At 34.5% G+C, this 22,339-nt stretch overlaps 2 protein-coding genes and 1 long non-coding RNA gene across 7 annotated transcripts; 1 reads left to right on the top strand and 2 right to left on the bottom strand.

The window, feature by feature from the left end:
- Positions 1–2,884: 2,884 nt before the first annotated feature.
- LOC107949671 (uncharacterized) lies at positions 2,885–6,019 on the bottom strand. Of its 2 annotated transcripts, none has more exons than XR_001697847.2 (3): positions 5,848–6,019; positions 5,056–5,147; positions 2,885–3,359 (listed from the first exon to the last, which is right to left on the bottom strand). XR_001697847.2 is itself a non-coding variant. In XM_016884399.2 (3 exons), the coding sequence occupies exons 1-3, from the start codon at positions 5,546–5,548 to the stop codon at positions 3,344–3,346; spliced, it is 399 nt and encodes a 132-aa protein (XP_016739888.1). In that variant the 3' UTR covers positions 2,885–3,343. The 2 variants fall into 2 exon arrangements, 1 of the variants encoding a protein (XP_016739888.1); XM_016884399.2 differs by lacking the exon at positions 5,848–6,019 and adding an exon at positions 5,258–5,548.
- On the top strand, positions 5,852–10,119 carry LOC107949672 (uncharacterized). 4 transcript variants are annotated; one of them, XR_005911371.1, is made up of 6 exons: positions 5,852–6,030; positions 6,273–6,567; positions 6,651–7,012; positions 8,370–8,438; positions 8,560–8,837; positions 9,412–10,119. It is a non-coding gene; the product is annotated as an uncharacterized lncRNA (long non-coding RNA). The 4 variants fall into 4 exon arrangements; XR_005911373.1 differs by having other exon boundaries at positions 5,890–6,030; positions 6,191–6,567; XR_001697848.2 differs by lacking the exon at positions 5,852–6,030 and having other exon boundaries at positions 6,330–6,567; positions 9,412–9,452; positions 9,837–10,119.
- A 3,945-nt stretch (positions 10,120–14,064) lies between these two features.
- On the bottom strand, positions 14,065–21,767 carry LOC107949673 (structural maintenance of chromosomes protein 2-1). Its single transcript, XM_016884401.2, has 21 exons — positions 21,625–21,767; positions 21,186–21,538; positions 20,347–21,027; positions 20,023–20,166; positions 19,619–19,909; positions 19,354–19,539; positions 19,111–19,275; positions 18,959–19,018; positions 18,729–18,791; positions 18,453–18,544; positions 18,112–18,208; positions 17,854–17,970; positions 17,520–17,738; positions 16,982–17,122; positions 16,741–16,908; positions 16,480–16,664; positions 16,238–16,331; positions 16,073–16,161; positions 15,691–15,916; positions 15,058–15,132; positions 14,065–14,510 (listed from the first exon to the last, which is right to left on the bottom strand). The coding sequence occupies exons 2-21, from the start codon at positions 21,501–21,503 to the stop codon at positions 14,391–14,393; spliced, it is 3,531 nt and encodes a 1,176-aa protein (XP_016739890.2). The 5' UTR covers positions 21,504–21,538; positions 21,625–21,767; the 3' UTR covers positions 14,065–14,390.
- Between the last annotated feature and the right edge of the window lie 572 nt (positions 21,768–22,339).

The following is a 22,339-nucleotide window of genomic DNA, read 5'->3' as shown; positions in this document are numbered from 1 at the left end:
AAATATGGTGAGTGTAAAGTGGACATGTTTTCAAGTGGAGTGGAGGGACTAAAACTTAATATTGTGTAAGGCGAGGGCTAAATGCGGAGGGAGTCATATGCCAGCCTCAGATTAAAAATGACATATAAAGAGATAGGCATGGGCTTTGAGATTTTTATTTATTTTTCCATGGGCTAAGCTTAGTGACTTCTTTTCAATTTTCACATTTAGCAATGAAGTATAAAAGCATACCACTTCCTATTTTTTTTTTAATTTTATAAATGGATTAAAAGTTTGATAAATATATTATGAGATGTAGTAAAAAAATAAAAAAAAAATAATTGTATAAATAAATGTCATTCTTTCAACTCGTTTAGAATTTTGGTTCAATTAGTTTGATTTAGGCAAAATTCGGTTTATTGGGTTATTAATATATAAGAATTGAACCGGTTGAGTGCATGTGTAGATTCACTTGCTAGATTCGAAATAAATAAAATCTAGGCAATGCACTTTTCATAGGACAAATATATGTCTTTTGTAACTAAAACCCCTAATCAATTTGTGATTAGAAATGTCAATAATCAGACTTGGACCCTACAAAATTCCTAGAAGAAACACTCTTAGAAACGTTAATAATTAAGGAAGAAGAGAAGAATCACTCCACTCCCAAATAAACTTGCTTCACATTTCAAATTTACTCAAATATCTCTAATTTGATTGGCCAATTCTTCTTGCATAATAAATTTTAAAAGAAATATAAACTCCTAAAAATAATAAAAAATTTGACACTAACAATTTAATAAAAAAATAAGAAATTTAAAATTCCTCAGTCTTATGTTACCGAAACTCTAATTAAATGAATAAATAAAGTTCTAAGTAACATAAAACTCTAAAACATACTCAAATCTCATCAAAAAATGGGTAGTTGATGTTTCAAACCCTCCTAGGTTAATATCACTAAGTGAAATTAGTAAATTCAATTACAACTGATGAAGAAACTAATATAGAAGACTTACAAAAGTAGCTAGCTTTTCTCACTAAAAATTTCAATAGGGCCTTCAAAAAGCTATCTAAGAATAATAAAGGAAATGAAGATGGTCAAAACTTCAACAAATGCAAAGGGAAATTTCAAAGAATCCAATGTCATGAATGTTGAAACTATGACTCGACAAGGAAGAAATCTTTTAGTGTGACTAGAGTGATGAAGATGAAGAGGATGAGAACCTAAGTAATTATGTTGCTTTTACTTTTAAATTGGTGAAAAAAGTTTCAACTGATTTTGACAATTGTAGTGATACGATGCAAAATTTATAGACAACCATGCTTGACAAATGGGATAAAGTAATGCATGCACTAATGGGTTGAAACTTATTCAATTAAGTGCACCAAAGTTGATGTTTTTCAAGTATCTTGAATGGGGTCTAAGAATTTCTAAGTTGAGATATCTTTATAGAGACTGAAGAGCTATCTCTTAATTTTAAAATTCACTTTGAATCATCTTCTTTCGCATTGGGAAGCTCAAGTTATTAGCGGTTTACTGAAGATTGTACAGCCATAAAATTCTAAACATGATTATTACCGGAATTATGAGTTTGGGAATTTAGGTAAGCTTTTAAATCATATTAGGTCCAATTTGTAATGTTTAATTATGGTTACTTATAAGCCCAATTATGTATTTATCATGTCAAATATTTATCTATTATGATTTTTTTTAAAACTAACCACTGGATTTATTAGATGAGTTAAAGAAATAAACATAATAAAGACCTAACTACACAATAACCAAAAAAGAAAATAAAAATCCAGCTAAAATAAAACCATCTGCTTTGAAAACCACTAAAATCGATGGTATTCTAGGGGCCCAAAATTAACCCTAATTACCCAGCTGGTTTGACCAAGCCTCTTCTCTTCGGGCCAGTTCTTTATTGCTTTTGAAAAGTACTATTGAGAAGTGTTGTGGAAAAGTGCTTTTGAGAAGTGCTTTTGAAAAATTTGAGTGTTTGGTATTGCTGTCAAAAAGTGCTTTTGAAGAATAAAATGTCCATTTTAGACATGATATGATAAAGTAACAAATATGTATTTAAATAATGTTCAAATTAGTTAATATTATGATATTTTAGCAAAAATATAAAAAATAATTTATTATAACTTATTGTTAATATTTTAATATATAATTTTAATTTTAAATATTTCTAAGTAATTAATATTAATTATTTACTAAATTTAAATTTAAATATAAAAATTAAATATTTGTAATTAGATATTGACACAATTGTATTATTATAAAAATTATTTTTTATTTTTAATTAATGTTTTTAACACATTTGTATTATTTTATTTTAAAATGTATTTGAATATATAACTCATATTATATATTAATATAACATAGAAAATATAAACCTAACAAATTAAAATGTTACATATATTTGGATTAAAGTTTTAAAAAGGGATAATATTTATATACCAAATATAAAACATTAACCAACCGAAAATGCTGATTGAAATTCTTTCTTACTGGACAAAAGGATAATCTTCATGGCAAAATATTATTGTGTGAGGTTGCATGCTTTATTTGGACCTGCAATGACTGCAGGGTTGGTCTTAGCTAGGATACTTATTAAATGATATGTTCACAGCTTCCAATTCAGTTTTTCCTTACATCACTCCTCACATAAGTAGTTTTGGTTGCATTCAACTTTAACAAGGCTGGACATTAGGAGCTTTTTGCCACTCGAAACCTGTGTACTTTGAAGCAATCAGGAGATTCAAAAATCATTTATCTTTTCTCGCCCTACTCAAAAAGAGGTCAGAAGTGAAAGTACTCAAATATTGGACAAAAAGAATCACTCAGGTATCAGGAGTAAAGTTCTGATGAGGGAAAACTCAATATTGGGGACGCTATGCGTACGACACATAATAACATATATTTATACTATAAGGCTACAATTTAAACACAATAAACAGATCTGCCATGCCAAAAGAGCACATCCACAAGGCAGTAAGTGTAGACCACATAAAATAACATAATAGATAGGATACCAAACTCAACATTCACAAAAAAGCCTAAGCTAACTCTGGGTCTTCACTATTCAAAATATCTAACACTAGGCAAAACCTGTTTACCAAAACTTAAAAAGCAGTCTAAGCCACAACAGGAGGCTTAGAAGCAGCAGAGAGCTTAGACTTCCTCTTTGCTAAACTCTCACAACCGCGCTCCCTCTGCTCCTTCAACCTCATGGCAAGCAATTTCTGGTACTCAGCTGCCTCAACCTTGGCCTTTGTAATTCTTTTCTTCTTCTCTGCAATTCTAGTTAGCTTCCTCTAGAGTGTCAATGGAGTTGCCAACCTCTGGATTTTTGGAGCTTTACTGATCTTCTTGCCTGCAAAACCAGAAAAGTTATCAGCAAGTAATAGTTACAATCAAGAAATCATCATTTTCACCAAGCCTGTATGATTCTAGCTGAAACCCAAAATCCAATATCCTACTTCTAGCATACACCACGCATGAGTAAATGGTAAAGCAAAACATGTTTCCAGGAATGGAAGTAAACAGATTGTTACAGTGTACAAGCTGTAGTGTTTGCAAAAGCCAATCATGAAAATATTGGTCAACAGATTGTTGTAGCACATCAAAATCTTGTTGCAAAAGATTGTTGATATTAGCAAGAAGTAAACTTTGGCCTCTAGCCTTAACAAGTAATGTGATAAGAGAAGTTTCCAACCTAAGTTAAGTCTAAAAAAATCATATAAAATGAAAAAGAAAATGGGGGAAGCAAATGTTTTAGTCGTTCACATCTGAGCCTAAGAATCAAAAGAAGTTTATAAGAAGAAACTCATTAACAGACATTACAAACAATAGGCTAAAAACAAACAGATCTGATAATATGGATCAAACCATCTAACCAGTGGCACTGATTGGTCAATAAATTTACATTAGACGTTTCTAACTTATGAACTTTGAACAATGGATGAGGACCAGCATTTGCAACTCCATGACACCATCATATTTTACCATTAAAATGGGGTTTAAAATTTTAATCAATATCTTGTGAAGTGCATTAATTCAATTATGTTAACCATTGTATCAAATATCTACTACATGAATGAACTAATCCTTCCAGTACTAACAAATTCAAGAACAAAACAAACATTTTCAAGCCCAGTCCAAATACAAGAAGAAATGATCACTTCGGATCTTATCAAAAAACAGAATGAGAGTAAAATAAGACAAGGAGAGAAAGGAAGATTGAAACAAGAAAGGAAGAAAGGAAGATTAAAACAAGAAAAGAAACCATAGTTGAAATCATTTGTCTCAAGAAATACCAGCTTAAATTAACAGCTTCAAACTCTTAATAAGATCATAGATGAGCAGAGGAAATTAAGAAGCTGCTACCCTCCGCATTATATGCCTGTTTAGGACATATTAAACACCTGCACTAACTGATTGGTGAGGATCTAGCAATCGCTAAAGCAAAGCAGAGCAAATCAGTAAAGCAAAAGAGGCATAACAGAAAAAAGGAACACTAATTCTGAAAGAATTACAACACAAGTTCAAACATGACAACACAAGTTCAGCAATAGAAAGTTATCAGGAAGGAACCATGATTCGTTATATCATTATTTAAAGAAACAATCATCCTTTACCATTACAACTAGAGAATCATATGCCTTCTCTAGAATGCAAACTTTGAATGGGAATGGGGAAAGAGAGCCTAGAAGCGCAATCAATAACAGTTTAAATCTACACTCCAATCCAAAACCTAAACTAGATGGCATCAGTTTCTCAAGAGACATCTCATAATGATGCTGCCAAAAAAAAACACTAATAATAATAAAGAACAAAGATGCAATAAAGGTTAAGCAATTTATCAGGCTAGAAATCTTGGTGAGGGAATTCAAGAGACTCAGCTAATGAAGACTTATTTTTCCATCAGAGAAGAAAAATGTAAGATGTGTGATTCTACCACATATTATCCTAGAAAAAGAATACTTCCTCTTCAATTGATTTTCAGATAATACTAAAATAAGGAGCCAAAACACCACAAAATTGCAATAAAAACAAAACCCACTAGCTACCTGTTATTTGAAATAGAATTGATGTGATAATCATGAGCATGGCCATATACTCGTCGACATCTAGCCACTAGGTTGGTCTCCTGACTTGTTACCTAGATATAGTGAAGATTAAAAGTTAGTACAGAGTGATCAAGAAGCATTTAGACAACAAAAGAAATGTTCATGATTACTCAAAAACAAAATCCTAACACTCTCCTCCTACCAGAGAAAGAGAGAGGATGGTTTCCTGAATGTGGGTTTTGAATGGGAGAAGAAAATCCTCCAAAGAGAAGCACCGGTGGCAGAGAAGAGGAGAAAATATACAGAAGAAATAATGATAAAAATCAATCCCATAATAAAGACAAACAAAAATATACAGAGAAAAAAAAGATAAACTCATCGGTGGTGGAGAAGAGGAACAAAGAACCAGAGACTTCTTCAGTGGAGAAGAAGAACAAAGAATCGGTAGAGGAACAAAGAACCAGTAATGAAAAGAGATGGAAGCAAAGTGCATTTTGGATGAAAACAAAGAACCAACGTTGTTTGTGTGTTGTGTGGCTAAAAAAGTAAAAGACCAGCCCAAAAGCACTTCTTGGCTGAAAAAGCTTAAAAAATCTCCTTTTTCATCTACCCAAAAGCACTTCAAAAACGCTGGAAATTTGCAAGAGATGAAGTTCGTTCTTTATTGCTTTTCAGAGAAAAGTGCTTTTACATGTAAAAGCCCATCTCAGATGCAATAAAGAACGAAGCCTTCATCTCTATCATTTCCATTTTAGCTTCTCAAAGAATACACTGTTGTTTTCCCCAAGGTACCTTTTATGCCCCATCTTTGCCCCAATGCTTCATCGGCTGATTAAGATTCCCTCCTCCATTTTCCTCCTTGCAAACGGGGACACTTCTCCTACCAGACAGATTTGCTTTTTCCTCTTCATACCCTCCGTTGCTAGCATGTGAGCCAACCCATTTCTTCCTCTTCCAGTATATGAGAAACGATAGGTACGGAAAACTTCATTCAATTTTCTAATATCTTAGATGTAAGCACTAATCACTGATTCATCTCTCCTGTTTATATTTGTCTTTTATTATTATTACAAGAGCATTTCCCTTAATCTCAACCCTTTGAAATCCTAAATCTACTTCTATTTGTGTCACCTAGAGACATGCAACCGTTTTTACCGCAAACATTGATGAAATACATTTGTTGATTATTGTTTTCAAGCCTAACACCGTCCTATCAGGCCTCCTCACTACCAGTCTTGTACACGACTCATTTTTGCTCCTTTGAAAAGCTCCATCAAATTTTATTCTGATCAGATCTGACACCGATGGTCCCTATCCTTCTAGTACAGGAATTCTAATAGATAAGCGTTTTTTAACCTCTCCCCATTCTTTTGTATATTTTTTCACCATTTCCACTATTTATTGAGCCAGTTGATTATGTCTTTCATGTAGGACCCGATTCCTAGACGTCCAGATTGCCCAAATAATCTCGATTATTAAGCTCTTCTACCCACATGTTCCATTATCTAATAGGTATGTCATTCATTCCCTACATTCGACTACTGAAAGATTTTGCGGCCACCAAATTCCTAACTTACCCCATTCTTCCTTTGCAGTTACACAATCCCAAAACACATGTTCAAGAGTTTCGCAACCATTCTAACATATGGGGCATGTCGTTTCATTCCCTAGTCTCCTGAAGGCTAGGTTGTTGAGAGTCGGGATAAAATTATTAAACCCCTTCCAAATTGTAATTTTAACTTTGCTAAGTGCTTCTGTATGCCATAATTTATTGTAATAATTTCTGTAAAGATATGGCTCATTGTTTGTATTGGTGTCTTGTATTGCCTTCTTGTACCCACTTCACATTGTATATTCCCCCGTCGCTTCTCTTTTCCATACAAATTTGTCTTCTTGTGGGTTTTTCGAGAGAAGAATACATAGAATGCATTCTACATCTTCAATCGCAAAAACATTGGTAATCAAATCCTCCCTCCATTATTTGGTTTCTTGAATAATCAAATCTGACACTCTAGTTATCGAACTATTTGTAACCCGATTCTGAACTTTATAATCTACAGATTCAGGGATCCATGCATCATCCCTCACAGATATATTCTATTATTCTACCCCGTTCCAACCATCTAGCACATCCTGAATTTAAGGAAGCCCTTTGTGGCCCAAATACTCCTCCATGTATAAGAATGATTATTCCTTCTAAGAACGTAGATAACGAGTAGTATTTCACCTTTAAAGTCCAACTACACAAATGAATCGCTCGCTTATCTTTGTGCTTCTACCAGAAGAATTTACTAATAATTACTTCTAATTCGCAATAAACAGAATTGGGTAATAGAAAACGTAACATCAAAGAAGTTGGTTTAACCTGTAAAATACTCTTTATAAACACTTTTTTACCTCCCTAGGAGAGAGGCTAGATACACCAGTTGCTCACTCGATTGCATAATCTATCTTTCAACCCCTAAAACGTTGCTTTCTTTTGTCGTCCCACCATACTAGGTAATCCAAGATACCTTCCAGTGCTCCTTTTGTGTCAAACCCTTACAGATTAGGAGATATCGTTTCTTGTTTGTTCCTGAACATTTGTACTAAAATAAATGACTTTTCAAAATTGATGCACTATCTAAAGCAATTTTCATATTCTTGCAAAATCTCATTCATTATCTGTGCCCCCTACTTGCCTCTCCAAATAAAATGCAATAGTCCACAAATAAAAAATGCGTGATCGCGGGGTGTAATGTCCCAAAGAATATGAATTGTTATTTGTTAAAAACTAACGCAATTAAGTGTCTATCTCAGTGGTTAGTAGTTAGTATGTGTTTGGGGTTTGGTCTTCGGGTCTTGTTGTGAGAAATTGAATTTATTTTTGTTACTCTTTAATGGGATGTTTGTTAATGGTGTTGGATGAGGTTTAAAATTCTAGAAAAGATGGTAAGTGGATAGAAGTGGGTTGTTAGAAGTTAGTTTTGGGTTGGGGATTAAGGTGGCTTAATTATAAGGAAGTGGATCTTATTTTATTTTATTTTTTTCAAACTGTTAATTTGGTCTCCATAGAACGACACCCCTGTTCACAATTGTTTCTTTATTTTCTATTTTTCACGCTGCCTTCCTTCTTCCCCTTATTTCCTTTCTTTTTTTTATTCTATCCATCATTCATATGAGCACTGTGTGGTGTCACTAGATTTGAGCGTAAGTATTTTGGGTGTTATCTTTGTAATTTTCTGTGGTAAGAGCTTTAGTTTTAATACTCGATTTTCGTTTGAGAGTGATGCAAACTATGTTGAATGATGATTATGATTTATTTCTTCTGTTAGGAGAGATGCATGGAACATTCGACTAATCCCTAGTGAATTAAACGTACGTGGATTGCTATCTTCGTGAGGGTAAGAATTTAATTTGAGGCATGAGTCAAATTTTTTCATTAAAATGTGGTTGTTGTTAATGTTGATTCGTATTTTAAGTGTGAGAAATCATATTAACTAAGCTTCTTATTGACGTATATAGATTTTGGGTTGCTCGTGTTGGAATCAGTGTCGAGAAATACTAGTGTGTAACGAGAAACTCGAAAATTGGTGAATGACGAAAGCTAAAATTGGGGCCTGTTGATGCCACACGATCGTGTACCTGGCCGTCTGCGACACATGACTGTATGATAGGCCGTGTGCGAGGCCGTGTGAGCCACACAATTTATGCCATTTTGGGCCGTGTAGGCCCAAATTTCAGAAAATTTTCCTAATGTCATACATATCGTCCCAATTGACTATGGGCCTTTTGTGGGGACGGTATGTGTTTATATAAGCTTTAAAGCATGAAATCTACTAATTTGTTAGTATGAAATTTGACATAAATAACGTCTAAATGCATGTAATGTAATGTGATATGTATGATCTGTTATGCATAAGCATGTTCAATATCTGTTATACCAGCATGCATGACATGTAAATTCCGGTATCTATTATTTCTATTATTTCTAGTATTCTATTTATATCTGGCTATGGGGCGGATTATGTATTATGTGGAGGAAGTGTTCTGTGTGAGGCGTTAACTCGCCATTATACTGGCAACATTGCTGCGATTATTCTGAAAAGTGTCGTAAGGACACTAAGTTGTGTGTAGGGTTAGGTGGGTGTTTTATACCCTACATGGTACGCTGGAATGATCAGAGCTGGTGTGTAGAGGATGGGGGATCGGATTATATTTATCTGTATTTGTACTACTTTGACATGATTCTGATTCTGTATAAGAAATATGACTGTATATGTTCTGTTGGGTGATTAAATTTGAATTTTTGTTTCTTATGAGTTACACACTGAGTTATAAAAAAAAACTCACTGTTTGTTTGTTTGATAATTTTAGGTAGGCTTCAAACCTATGCGAATCAGTGCGACGAGAGCTCGGTTATGTCCACGCTTCCGTAAACTCTATTTTGCTTAAATTTCTCTTATTTAAAATTCTGATTTGAGAGTTTTGTAATTTTTGAACTCTCGAGACATTTGAAATTATTTTTTCTTTGGATTTTAAATTTTGGATTTTTGGCTCGACACTCGATGAAACGATTTTACTAAAACAACTGTTTTCGAGAGAGCAAACTTGATTTTCTAAAATAAAACATTTTAAAAATTTCCGCTACAAAATACATGATTTATTTTAAAGATGTAAGCGAACAATGATTTTAATTAAATAAGTTTTCAAATGAAGCAGGTTCATTTAAATAATAAAGATATACGATGTTTTTCAAAATCAAACATCGGGTTTATAACTATTTTCTGTAACATTTCCAGATTTGGACATAACTTCTAGGCTGGGTTTGGGGTGTTACACGAGGCTTCGCCTATAAACTTTTGCTCCCTTCGTTTGCCCTATCCTTTGCAAGTCTTAGTAAAGCGGACAAACCCTCACTACATATTAAGAATAGATATGGGCTTAGTGGATCTCCCTGCCTGAGCCCTTTTCCCGATTTGAAAACCTCTCCTACCTCTCTATTAATTTCCATTGTATATGACACACTGTTAATACACTTCATTATAATAGAGATCCATGAATCAACAAAACTTATTCTCAACATCTTCTTTCTGAAGAACTCTTATTCAACTCTATTATAAGCTTTACTCATATCTAACTTTAGAGAAAAACTCTTTATTCTCCCTGTTCTCTTATTCTTAAATGAATGCAAAACTTCATAATCAAGTAAAATGTTATTTGTAATCATCCTCCTAGGAACAAAAGCGCTCTGTGCTTCGTCAATACAAACATCAAAGACCTTCTGAAATCGATTAGCTATTATTTTCGATATTATTTTATAAATCACATTACATAAGCTAATAGGTCAAAAATGTACAAGACTATTCGAATACGCGATCTTTAGTATAAGTACAATATGAGTATCATTGAATGGTTCCACAAAAGTACATTCATTGAGAATGCTAAGGCAATGATCACCTACCTCTCAACTAATAATATGCCAAAATTTTTGGAAGAACAATGTCGAAAAACCATCAGCATCGAATGCCTTCATTGGGGTCATATCTTTCAAGGCCGCACAAACTTTGTCAATCTTATACTTGGCCATGACAGTCCTATTCATATTGTCCATAATGCGTCTTTACACCCCTGACAGAATATGATTTGTATTTCCCATACCTTGTGACTTGAATAGCTTGAAAAAATAATCCTTCACAATGTCTGTCATTCTTGATCTATCTGACACAATCTAACCATCCTCTCCCTATAATCCCTTAACCTGATTCATTCTCCTCCTTTGAGTTCTCGGTCTGTGGAAGAAAGTCGTATTGCGGTCACCATTTTTCAACCAATTCACCCTTACCCCGTGCTCCCAATATAGTTCCTTATTGTCAATCTCTATATTTAAATTAAGCTTTCCTCCAACTAATGCATCTAAAGCCTTCTCATCCCTTTCCATACTATTTAGTTGGTCTAGTTTCCTATACAACTCTTTTATTACCCCATTTTGACTCTTTTTTATAGATGTTGCCCATCTTTGCAACCCTTTCATCATGAATTGGAGCCAAATTTGAATCTCACCTTTGCTTAGAGACCATAACCTTTTCATTTTTGCTTCACATGAGTCCTCCAATGTCCACCACGCCTTAAATCTATACATGTAATTTTTCATACTCCTTTCATCATTTTTTAAGTTTAATAATAACGGGCAATTATTAGAAATCAAGTGATATAAGTAAAAAATGAGGGAATGTTAACCACCATGCTGAGTTTGTAACCCCTCGGTCTAACTTTCTCTTATATTATTATGCTCCAATTTTCCTCTCTCCTATGTAAACCAAGATCCTGTGTACCCTAAATCTTCTAACTTGCATGCGGATAAAACTTGTCTAAAAGCTTCAATTCTCCCTTCCTCCCTCATTATCCCTTCTCTTTTCTCAAAATAGTACAGAAGTTCATTAAAATATCCATAAACCACTTACGGTAGAGTTTGATCTTACCCTAACCATTTTAGAAGATTCCATGTCTCCTCCTTATACCATAAATCAAAAGATCCATAAAAACTCATAAATCTTCATCTCAAGCTCTTCTCTTCTATGATTTCTACATTAATATGATTCTTTGAGAAATTCTTCAAATTAACCATTTTTCTCGAGATCCATCTTATACTAAGTCCATGTCTTGTTCCTTTAGCTGAAACATCGATACCATGATGAAACCCACTCCTCCTCCTTACTCTCTCCATACGATTCTAATCCAACTTTGTCTCCATAAAAAAGACTATTTGGGAATGATATGATTTCAGCACATGATGAAGTCTTCTCTATGCCCACGAACTCCCCAATCTATGGGCATTCCAGCTTAAGATTTTCATTACGTCCGATCAGTCTGCCCACTAGCGACTGTTGATATCTTATGATAATTACTACTATCCTGCTGCTCATTGCTACCAATTGTATCGGCCAAATCAACCTCATTTAAGATATGTTGTCCATCTCTTGGCCTCTTCTTCCCTTCACATTCTTGCATAAGGTTATCTTTCGCATCATGTTCTATCAAATCCCTCCTAGATCTGACTATCACCTTTGATTATGGATAATTCATGCTACTGTTAGTTTCTTCCAATTTGAAGCCCAAGATACCCTGTGAATTTTACATGAATTCCACTCGTCTTCCTTTTCCACCTTCTTTCCCAAACCATTGTCTATACCTCCAAAACCCTAAAAAATCTTCATTGTCATCCTCCCTCAACCATACACTTGTTACAGTAGTAGCTTTTCTAAGGTTTGCCCACAATGAAAGATCACATCTCATCTCCAACTCGTTCCCCCTTCTCTTATCCTAATCGGACAAAAGTTGTCACTATGGCCTAAACATCCACATAAAAAACAAAACAATTTTAACTTCTCATATTTAAACTTCACATAAACCTACTTCGAGGAAGAGACCATAATTTTCTTGCGTTGTTTGAGGGGCATCCTCACATCGATTAAAACCTTAATCCTCATATAGTTTCTAAAACCACCATTGATCTGCTTTGTGTCATACTCCATAAACTTCCCCAGAAATTCCCCAAACTATTTTGCTATTCCATTTAAGAAGAAACCATGTGGGAGGTCATGGATTTGAACCAAAAAATAAGATAAAACTAAAGAGACTTCTAGCGGATTCTCGTTCTCGCCTAACTGGTAAAAGAGCAACAGATGATTATTAAAAGTCCAGGATGCACCCATTTATAACTCTATCAATATCCAGTTTTTGATAGAACTTACACGAATATCTATTCTCCCCCAAATCTGAAATTAAAACTCCCCCAAGTGGATGCCACATATTGTTTCGCATTGTCGGAAAGTGCACCACACTTGTCGTAAGAAAGCAGCCAACCAGACAATGTTCATACCTCGATGTATTTTTTTCACCTTCCCCATTGAATTGCCATACCTCCTCATCTTTCTCAATCCTTAACCTCGCTAAATCGTTTTCCATTGATTTATCCCCACAGTCTTACTCCAACAAACTCTAGATTTGTGTTAAAGGTAACTAGAATCAAAACCACAACCGAAAGGAAACCTAAAGAAATGTATCACAATAGACAGACAAAGAGAAACAAAGACGTGCCAGACAACAGATTATAATTATTTTTAACCAACCTCAATAATTAATTATTATGAATTTTTACTTTAACGTCAATAGTTAGAGTTTGACTAAACCTAAAGAGGTTTAAGTTTTGTTTTATAGGATAATTGAGTGGGCCTTAGACAATTTAGTAATTACCTAAGGTTCAAATAGGGCTTAAACATGCCTATAAATAGGCAAGCATGGCTAGTTACCTGATAATGTAATTTGCTTGACTTTTTATTTTATTTTATTTGTTGATAGAGCTTGATTTTTTATTTTATTTTATTTTTTGACAGAGCTTGATTTTTTATTAATAAAATACTTTAAGGGATATTTTTGCTTCAAGATTAGTTTCTTTTTTCTTTCTTCTTCAAGATTGTGAAAGAGATTCATATTAACTTTAGCTTGTCTAATTCAAATCAATTGAGAGGATTGATTAAAGACCAATATAGTTTCTTTGTTAGTGCAATTCACATCCATCTTTTATCTTCTTTTCATCAATCCATCTATGATCTTTTGTCTCTTTTCTTTAGTTCTTCGATTTTTGGAGTTCATTGGGTCAATAATCATTTAATTAGTTGAAATTTTCAAGTTTCCTCAAAGATCGCGCAAGCCAACTTGGTGCCCAAGAAAGCCTTATAGCTTGCTTAGTTTTCAAGGATGCTTCTACCTTCTTACCTTGTTTGATTCTTAAGTTCTAAATTTATCATCTAATTGTGGCAAAAAAAATTTCAAATTTGAATCCAAGAACTCTGATCTGAAAATTACCATTGCCAGAATTTACTTGAGTTGCAAGAAAGAGCCATAAACTTCAAGTTAAATGTTTGGACTCTTAAAGTTAAACCCCATCTCTCAAAAAAGCAAGTACTGTTTCAATATCAGTACTACTTACATTTGATATAACTACCATTTCATTTTCACAGTTAAATCTATAAGTAAGAATGTCCGCAATGCATATATGTAAGTAGAACACTTACTGAAGAGCTCAGTTCAAATAGATCCAGTTCTGCGACTTGCATACTCAATATGAATAAAGAAACATTGGTGTATAAAACTTGGAACATACACTACCAAGTACGCATCTTAAATATGAGAAGTTACCATGGTCAAGGATTTCTAGACCTCCACTCGCACACAAACTCCATAATTTATACAATCATACGTACATCATGTAGCAGGCTTCCGGCCTTCTCAGTTGTTGAAATTCACTGGAAAGAGGTTTCACTTGTTTTTCTATTTGTGGGTGGACTGGACGATCACCTGCTAGACTTAGATGCAACGGTCCTCTGGACTGTGGAAACACCATCCACGAATTTTGTTCGGAAAAGAACGTTGGCATTATTAAACATGCCCTCTTTCAGTGAAACAACAATAAACTGCAAGATCAATAACTAATTAGGCCCACAATACATAAGAATTTGTTTAGGGTTTATATATTTTTTACACCTCTATAATCCAATGCAAAGTTGGCCAGCATAGCATGCATCCAAAACCCATTGTCATTACCTATAACTTAACACGATTATGTATCCGCTACTCCCTAATAAAAACCACCACGCATTTTTCATTGGACATCCATGTTGATATAGTTTCATAAACAAATAAAAAACTAATGACTGTCGACTCCTAGATTTATTATAGTCTCTGTAGCCAAGGTAACCTTAGCATCGGGAAATCAGAGTTACAATCAGTCAATGCAAAAAATGATTGCCTTACTGAGAGAGTTAATGATCATAAAACATACTTTCATCCATGTTTTAGTTTCACTATTCAGTGTTCGTTACCAACAGAGCCAACTGCAGATATATTTTAAGGCATCAAATGAGTGCGCAATTTATAATTGTATAATTTTCTTTTAGAGTTTTATAATTCTAGAAACTAGAATTTCCAGGAGGGGAGGGGAATAACAAAGACTCATCAAACCTGGGAGTGCGGAAAGTGAGCCTTAATCATTCTCCCTATATTCTGAGTGTGGCTTAGATCTAGTGCAGCATCAACCTGTTCCAACCATTCCCATAAAGAGGTTAATGAACAATAATTTACTGAAAACAAAACAAAAGGTACGATATGAAAAGGCAAAACAAGAAAAATACAATTTCAGGAGAATAAACAGTTTATGGTTGTGCTAGTTGGCATATTCAAGCGTTTTTAGATGCAAAATTAAAATCCATTGATCAAATAAAAGATTCAGAAATTACTTCAAAGTCCAGCTTGTCTAAACAATCTTTCAAATATCAGGCTACAAATGCGTATTTTCTTGTTTCATGCCGTTACTATGCTATTTGTAATAATCTAAAGCATAGCATAATAACCAGAAACCTTGTATGGGTCTGGCAGAGGGTCAATATGAAGATGCCACTAGGAAATATCAATAAGACCAACTAAAAGGAGTAGAAAAAGTATGACTTCTAAACCATATCAGAACTCAGAAGTAATCAAATTGAAGTACTTCAATGGATCCGCTTTCATAAAAAAATGAAGTCACTTAATTTGGGATGAATGCAGATGGTTGTGTGGGCAGTAAAGTCAAATCGGAAGAAAAATAAAAAAGCATACTTCGTCAAGTATATAAAGTGGAGCCGGTTTAAACAGCAGCAGAGCCAAGATTAGTGAAAGTGCAAGTAGAGACCGTTGACCTCCACTCAACTCAGACAAGGACTGTTTCCAAACACCACCAAATGCAACACGGACCTCAAGACCATCTAAGAAGCTGCAGCCTTCTGGTGGTTCAAGCTTTGCCATTGTTCCCGGCAACAGGGTAGAAAAGATGGACCCAAAATCACTGAAAGTGCATTACAAAGGACGAAGCAAGATAAATCTTTTAGAAACCCCAAAATCAAAAGAACCATCATAGAGATCAACAAAACATCTGAAAAACGAGATTCCGACACCAAGTAAAAGCAGAAAGAAACCGAACATATCAAAGAGCAATGCTTACTGGTTAACTTTGACCCAAGTGACCTTTAGTGTTTCTTTCTTCTTCTCATCTAGCTCTTCAATTGTCTTCTTAATTTTAGATTTGTCGTTCTAGGCAGAGAAACAATAGGATAAGGAAGAGTGAAATGCTAAAAAAAACCGTTAATAGAGATTGAGAGCAGCCAACCTCCACAGTGTTTTTCTTCGACATCAAATCATTATACTCATCTTCAGCTTTCTCAAACATCGCCATCACTTTCTTATTCACTCTTTTTTCAAGGCTTCATGAAGGGGGAGCACAAAATGATAATCCAATCAAACCAAGTGAGCAATCCATTCTCATAATAGCAGAAGATGATAAGTATTAAACTGTTCTCGACTAAATGAACATGAAATATTTGCAAACAGAATTGGTCTAATTCTGCATACCTTGATTGTTCAGTTTGAAGCTTGTCAAGTTCTTCCCTTGCTTTATGAGGATCACGGGATGCAAAATCATAATCTGTCCCACTTCTGCCAAAAAGTTGCCTTTCAGTAGCAATCCAGGCATGCTTCTCAATCAGTTTGTCTACTTTCGTGGAGCAATCTTTCTGCTCCATCTCCATTTGCTTTACCTAAACGAAAAAAGCAAAGTTATATTTCGATGACTCAAGTGTCAGGACACCTACATGGCTGACTAAATAAAATTACCTCATTTTCCAACTTTTTCCTCTCAAGCTTCACGTTGCTAAGCTTATGCTGAAGTTTTTGCTGCTGCTTAAGAATACAGCTAATTTCAGAATCACACTCCTTCATCTTTAAACGAGCAGAATCCAACTTAGATTGCAACTGGTCATGATTTTTTTTTAAGGAATCAACCTGCACCACAGTATGAGGAAATGAATTTTATACCATAGAATTAAACAAGACTGAAAACAAAATCAGCAAATACCTTGGCCACTTGTTCCTGCATTTCCACATTGAGATTGTTAATTTGCGCTTTCAAAGAAGTCAATTGATTCTCTAAAGATGATTGTTCTTGTATGAATGCCTCCCGTTCCAAGACAAGTTTCTCTTTTTCATTTATATGCCCCTAAAAATACACAAAAGCAAGTTTCATAGATGAGTGAGCCAACATTATCTGGACAGAAAAGTAAACCAAAAAACTTGAAGCTCTAGGGAGGACGAAGATTTATCAATTACAAAAACAGACAGTAAGAGGCCTTCCATCCCCTCTAAAAGAAAAAAGGATTTTGGGTACTAGAAGTGTATGATCATGGAAATGGAGAAAAGAAAGATTGGTAGTGTCAATAACTGTAACCACATTACTGAAGTCCAAAAATATCTACACAAATTTACCATAACCTCTTTCTACCTCAGATATGAAGCTAAAATATAACAGCATCGCATAAAAAGTTCAAAATAATTTGAACCTTTGTTTCCTCGAAATGGTTACGGAACAACAAAAAAAAACAGTATTAAGATTTTACCTTGAGATCCTTTGAAGCTGACTGCATTTTAGCTTTTGTGGCCTTAATCTTCCTCTCCAAGTCTTTAAGTCTGCCCTCTCTATTATTATCATTATCCCTAATTGATTTTTCAAGTTCTGAAACTGTACTAACAAGTTTTTCATACAAAATCTGCTTTTCTTTAACAGTTGATCTTGCTAGTTCAAGTTCTTGCTCGATGCTCTTTACCATTTCTGCAAGCTACTTGCAACCAAAAATAAGGAGAAATTAAACTAATCACTCCCAAAAGCATCAGGATGTTGAATTAAATGAGTTGAACTGATTGGTTAAAAAACATAAAAGAGAAGTGCAAAACCTTATGATGCTCATTTTTCTCTGCCCTGTTTTGAAACAAGGAAAGATCATGCATTTTAAGTTCTAACTGTGCTTTAAGGTCCGTGAACTTTTTCTGAAGAGGCAGAAGGTCTGCAATCTACAAGATCAGAAACTGAAGGTAATACAAAATCGAATACAATGGAAAGTTGATTTATTGTGTTATTCATTCAATTAGCAATTTTTTTATCTAGCCCTCACAATCATATTTGGGAAAGAGAAGAAGCTGCTAAAGTATTACCTTTGCTTCAACTTCTGATAACTTCTTCTGGTGCACTGCAAGTTTTGATTCAGCCTCTGCCAAATCATGAAGTCGCCTTAGCAGATCACCACCACCCCTGTGGAAAATTATATCAATTTTTAATTAATACATATATACAAACTATTTGGAAAAAGAAATGTTCGACAAAGAAGTTAAAAGGAGAAATTATTCATTTATCAATTTAATTGCTCCCCGCCAACCCACTCCAAAAGCAAAATGAAACGATTAGTTTCAAAAAGAAGATGGAGAGATAGAAAGAATAAATCATACGCGTTCTACGAGAACCAAAAATCTTGAATGCTTGTAGCCTACTGATTTACCTGCGGCTTCCACCAGTTAAAAGACCACTAGGTTGAAATATATCACCTTCAAGGGTGACACTAGGAGTACGAATTTCCCGATTAAAAGCAACCTACAAAAGATTTGTTGAGTTGAAAAGAAAAACCATAACTGAATTCACAGTACAAGCAGTTCAGAGGCGACGGAGGATGAAGGCAAACTTTCGACGTAAGTTACGGCCAAAAAAGAAAAAAAGAAGTGAAGTGTTTTACATATGTTCAAAAAACAAATAGTTGGACACATTCTTATAGACATACCTCCTTTGCAGCTTCAGTGGTTCTACAAACAAAAGTGCCACCAAATACATATTCCATAGCACTCTGCAATATCATTCAAAACTTTCAGAACAAGACAACATTGAACAAAAAAAAATTTACCATCAATTTTCTTTCACTGCGTATAGAGGTTCAAAGTATATAGCTCAGCTCATCTAGAAATTGTCTATAGGCATCATGCAGCATAAGGGTAGAGCCTCTTCAAAGCATACCTCCAATTCCTTATCAAAGCCAACCAAAGAAAGTGCCAGCTTTGCATTCTCCTTGCCAACCTACAAATATATTATATAATGTGAAATCAAAACATAGAAAGGGACAGATTTGAAAATATAGTAATAGATTTAAAAGAACGCCGATGACTAACCAATCTAGTAGCAGACTGCTGGACCCTAGGGTGAACATTATTAGGTTGGATTTTGTTTAAAGGTATAATTGTTACTCTTCTTCGTAGTTCACCATGCTGAAGCAGTTGCTTTCCTGTATTTTCACTGTCAACGACCACATTAAATAACTTTCCACCTGCTGTAACCTACAAGTTGATTTGAAGGGTTACCATAAAATTCAATGGTAATGAACAAAAAAAATATATCATTCACATGCTGTCAACCTCTAAGGCTGTCATTGCTGAGCTATCCTTCACTTTTATTAGTTTTGCAACCACTCCTTTCACCTTTGTCCGGTCAAAATTTTTCACGGGATCACGATAATTGAACTGAACATTTGCTAACTGCGCTGAATGATCCCGTACTTCATCTTTCAGCTTCTGGATGAGCTCCAACTCAGATGCACGGTCCTACAAAAGTATGTCCATTAAAAAAGATTTAGCCAAAAGAAAATTCAGACAGTTCGCCAATAAGGGAGAGGAGTGGAACCTTTTGCAATGCTTCCATCTGGCCTTCTTTGTATGGAAGATTTTCCAACTCAATTTCAACTTTTTCCAAACCTTTTCTCCTAGAATTAAGCTCATTCTCCACATCAACTGCTTCTGCACGCTTTGACTTTAATTGGCGTGTTTTCTCTCCTAGCTCCTTTTCACAATGGCTAATTTTTGTTTTCAGCTGCTTCAATTCTGTTTCAGCAGTCCCAACAGCAACTTTGGCATCTCCTAGTTGATCCTCTAGACATTTCTCTTCATTTCCACTGCTCTTGCCAGCTAGGACAGCCTGCCATGTTCATTACACAAACTTCCTCAAAACATTTGGTTTACAAATGAATGCAAGAAATAAAATGCTTATAAAATTATAATTAGAAAAAGAATGACATAGCAAGTGTTTACCTGGTGTTCCTTTTCAAGATCTTCCAAACTCTTAGAAAGATCCTCAAATCTCTTGTTCAGATCAGCTGCTCCTTGTTCAGACTTTTGCAGTGCAATGGCTTTACCTTCAATAGACTGCTTTAAATCTTCAATGTTGTGAATGATCTGGGAACACCAAATGTTAAAATCAATCTTTTATGTGAAAATAGGAACAAAACACTAGAAAGCAGATAAAAACGAAACAAATTCAAGAGAAAATAAAACAGATTTTCTCTATGTTAGATAATTATAATGCTTGAGCCGATGCCAAAGAAACAGCAGAGCTAGGGGCCAGAAATCTATAACCTTTTCAGCATTCTCTTTCTCACCCTTGAGAGTATCCTCTTTACTCTCCAGCACAGACACTTCCTGCACTAGAGATTTAGATAGTGAATCTACTTCATCAGACAAGGTTTTAACTTCTCCACCCATAGTAGCTTCCTTTTGAGCAGTCAGCTTCGATATATTTGTCTCCATATCCTGAATTTCCACCTTTGTTCTTTCTGCATCATTATCAATTTCAGTTATCTTTGCCTTTACTCTTTCCACTTCACCAACCGCACTATCTCTAATCGTCTCTGCTTGAACATACTCGTAAGCAACACAAAACCTTTTAAGTCGATCCAGCTCCGCATTCCCATTAGCCCATTGCATATACTGCATCCGTTCTTTTCTTAACTTCTCCAAAGCAGGCAGTATTTCTTGATCAAGAAGCTTATTTATCTCATCTACCTTACTCTGTTTCTTTTCGAGTGTTTTCAATGCGAACTCTTTCTTTGTTTCATACATTCTTGTCCCAGCAGCCTCTTCAAGCATCGATAAAATCTCAGGAGGTTTCATATTTAAAACCTTGGTGATGCGACCTTGCATTATCAGAAAATGCGGATTATTAACATTAAGTTGAACCGAATGGAAAAGGTTCTGTACTTGGCTTGGCTGCGCAAGTTTTCCATTGATCAAATATTTGTTCCTCCCACCAACTACAATCTGCAGAGGTTTCAAATACATTTTCAATTTAAAAAAAGAAAAGAGTTCCATGAAATCATATAAATTAAAACTAAAGAAACGGGAAATCTTGCAAGAATAATTCAAATTGAAATAAAATTATAACTGAAATAAAGGGGGGGGATTTATTCGTGACCTACTTGTCGAGTTACTGTAATGTCAGAGTGATCCGCATAACCAAGTGGACTCCGAGATCTATCGGAGTTGTCGAAGATAATGGAGACGGTTGCCTTAGTAATTCCAGCTTGGCCTTGCTTGTAAACGAGCTCTTGAAGATTGGCAGCTCGAACTTGCTGCAAATTGGTGATACCTAAGACAAAGCAAATCGAGTCCAAAATGTTGGATTTTCCCGACCCGTTTAAACCCGTAATGGCATTGAAGAAGGGATCGAAACCAGGGACGACGGTCCTCGTGGCGTAGGATTTGAACCCTTCCAAACATATTTCCTTGATGTACATTGCGCCTCAATTGCGGGACTCAGAGAAGGAAAATCCTATAATTTGAAAGGACAAGAGAAAATGGAGAGAAATCGGATGGGATTGTGAAGAAAATAAGTATAGATATTGGAATTAGCTTTACCTGGGTTGCCCTTTGGAGGTCTTCAGATGAAAAAAGCGAGTGAGTTAAAAATGAAGGTTTCGCAGAAAAGTAAGAAATGGGAAGGCTTTGAGGTCATTTTAAATTCTGAAATTTTGAGAAACTGAAGAAAGAGCGGGAAATACAGATGTCAGAATTGTTTTAAAAATATAAATATGTCGCGGAGGAGGATGCCATGGGCCCCCGTATCACTTCTCTCACGCCCCAACTACAAGGCCTCAACACTCACCCTATTTTTTAGGTTTTACTTCCCAAACTCATTTAAGGCAAATTCTTCATTGCTTAAAAAAATAATACTTCTAATTTCAAAAACATTTTTAGAAGAAAAGTTATGCACAACAAATTATTTTTGGCTGAAATTTTTAACAAAAGTACTTCTGAAGATGAGAAGTTAAAAATTTTAACTTTTTATCTCCCAAAAGCATTTTTTCTCTCCCAAAAGCACTTTTAGTGTTTAATTACTTTTTTATCCCTTTAATAACATAATACTTTTTTTTCTTGGTGCTTAATTACAAATGTGTTAAAATCATTAATTAAAAATCTTTTTTAAAATACTAATTACAAATATTTAATGGTTATATTTAAATATTTAAAATATAATTTATATATTCTAATTAAATTTTATAAATAATTAATATTTATTGCTTAAAAATATTTAAAATTTATATTTTATATATTAAAATATTAACAACAAGTT

The sequence above is a fragment of the Gossypium hirsutum genome, chromosome D03 (genome assembly GCF_007990345.1).
Source record: "Gossypium hirsutum isolate 1008001.06 chromosome D03, Gossypium_hirsutum_v2.1, whole genome shotgun sequence".
NCBI classification, from domain to species: Eukaryota; Viridiplantae; Streptophyta; class Magnoliopsida; order Malvales; family Malvaceae; genus Gossypium; species Gossypium hirsutum.
Note: the sequence above shows the minus strand (reverse complement) of the source record. Positions and strands in the feature narration are given on the sequence as shown.

Excerpts from the sequence above, each read along its gene's own strand:
- LOC107949671 (XM_016884399.2), bottom strand. The coding sequence starts at position 5,548 with ATGCACTTTGCTTCCATCTCTTTTCATTACTGGTTCTTTGTTCCTCTA. Across the intron at positions 5,148-5,257 it reads CCATCCTCTCTCTTTCTCTG|GTAACAAGTCAGGAGACCAA; the intron begins GTAGGAGGAGAG and ends CACTATATCTAG.
- LOC107949673 (XM_016884401.2), bottom strand. The coding sequence starts at position 21,503 with ATGTACATCAAGGAAATATGTTTGGAAGGGTTCAAATCCTACGCCACG. Across the intron at positions 19,276-19,353 it reads CAGCAATGACAGCCTTAGAG|GTTACAGCAGGTGGAAAGTT; the intron begins GTTGACAGCATG and ends ATCAACTTGTAG. Across the intron at positions 17,123-17,519 it reads CAGCTTCAAAGGATCTCAAG|GGGCATATAAATGAAAAAGA; the intron begins GTAAAATCTTAA and ends GTGTATTTTTAG.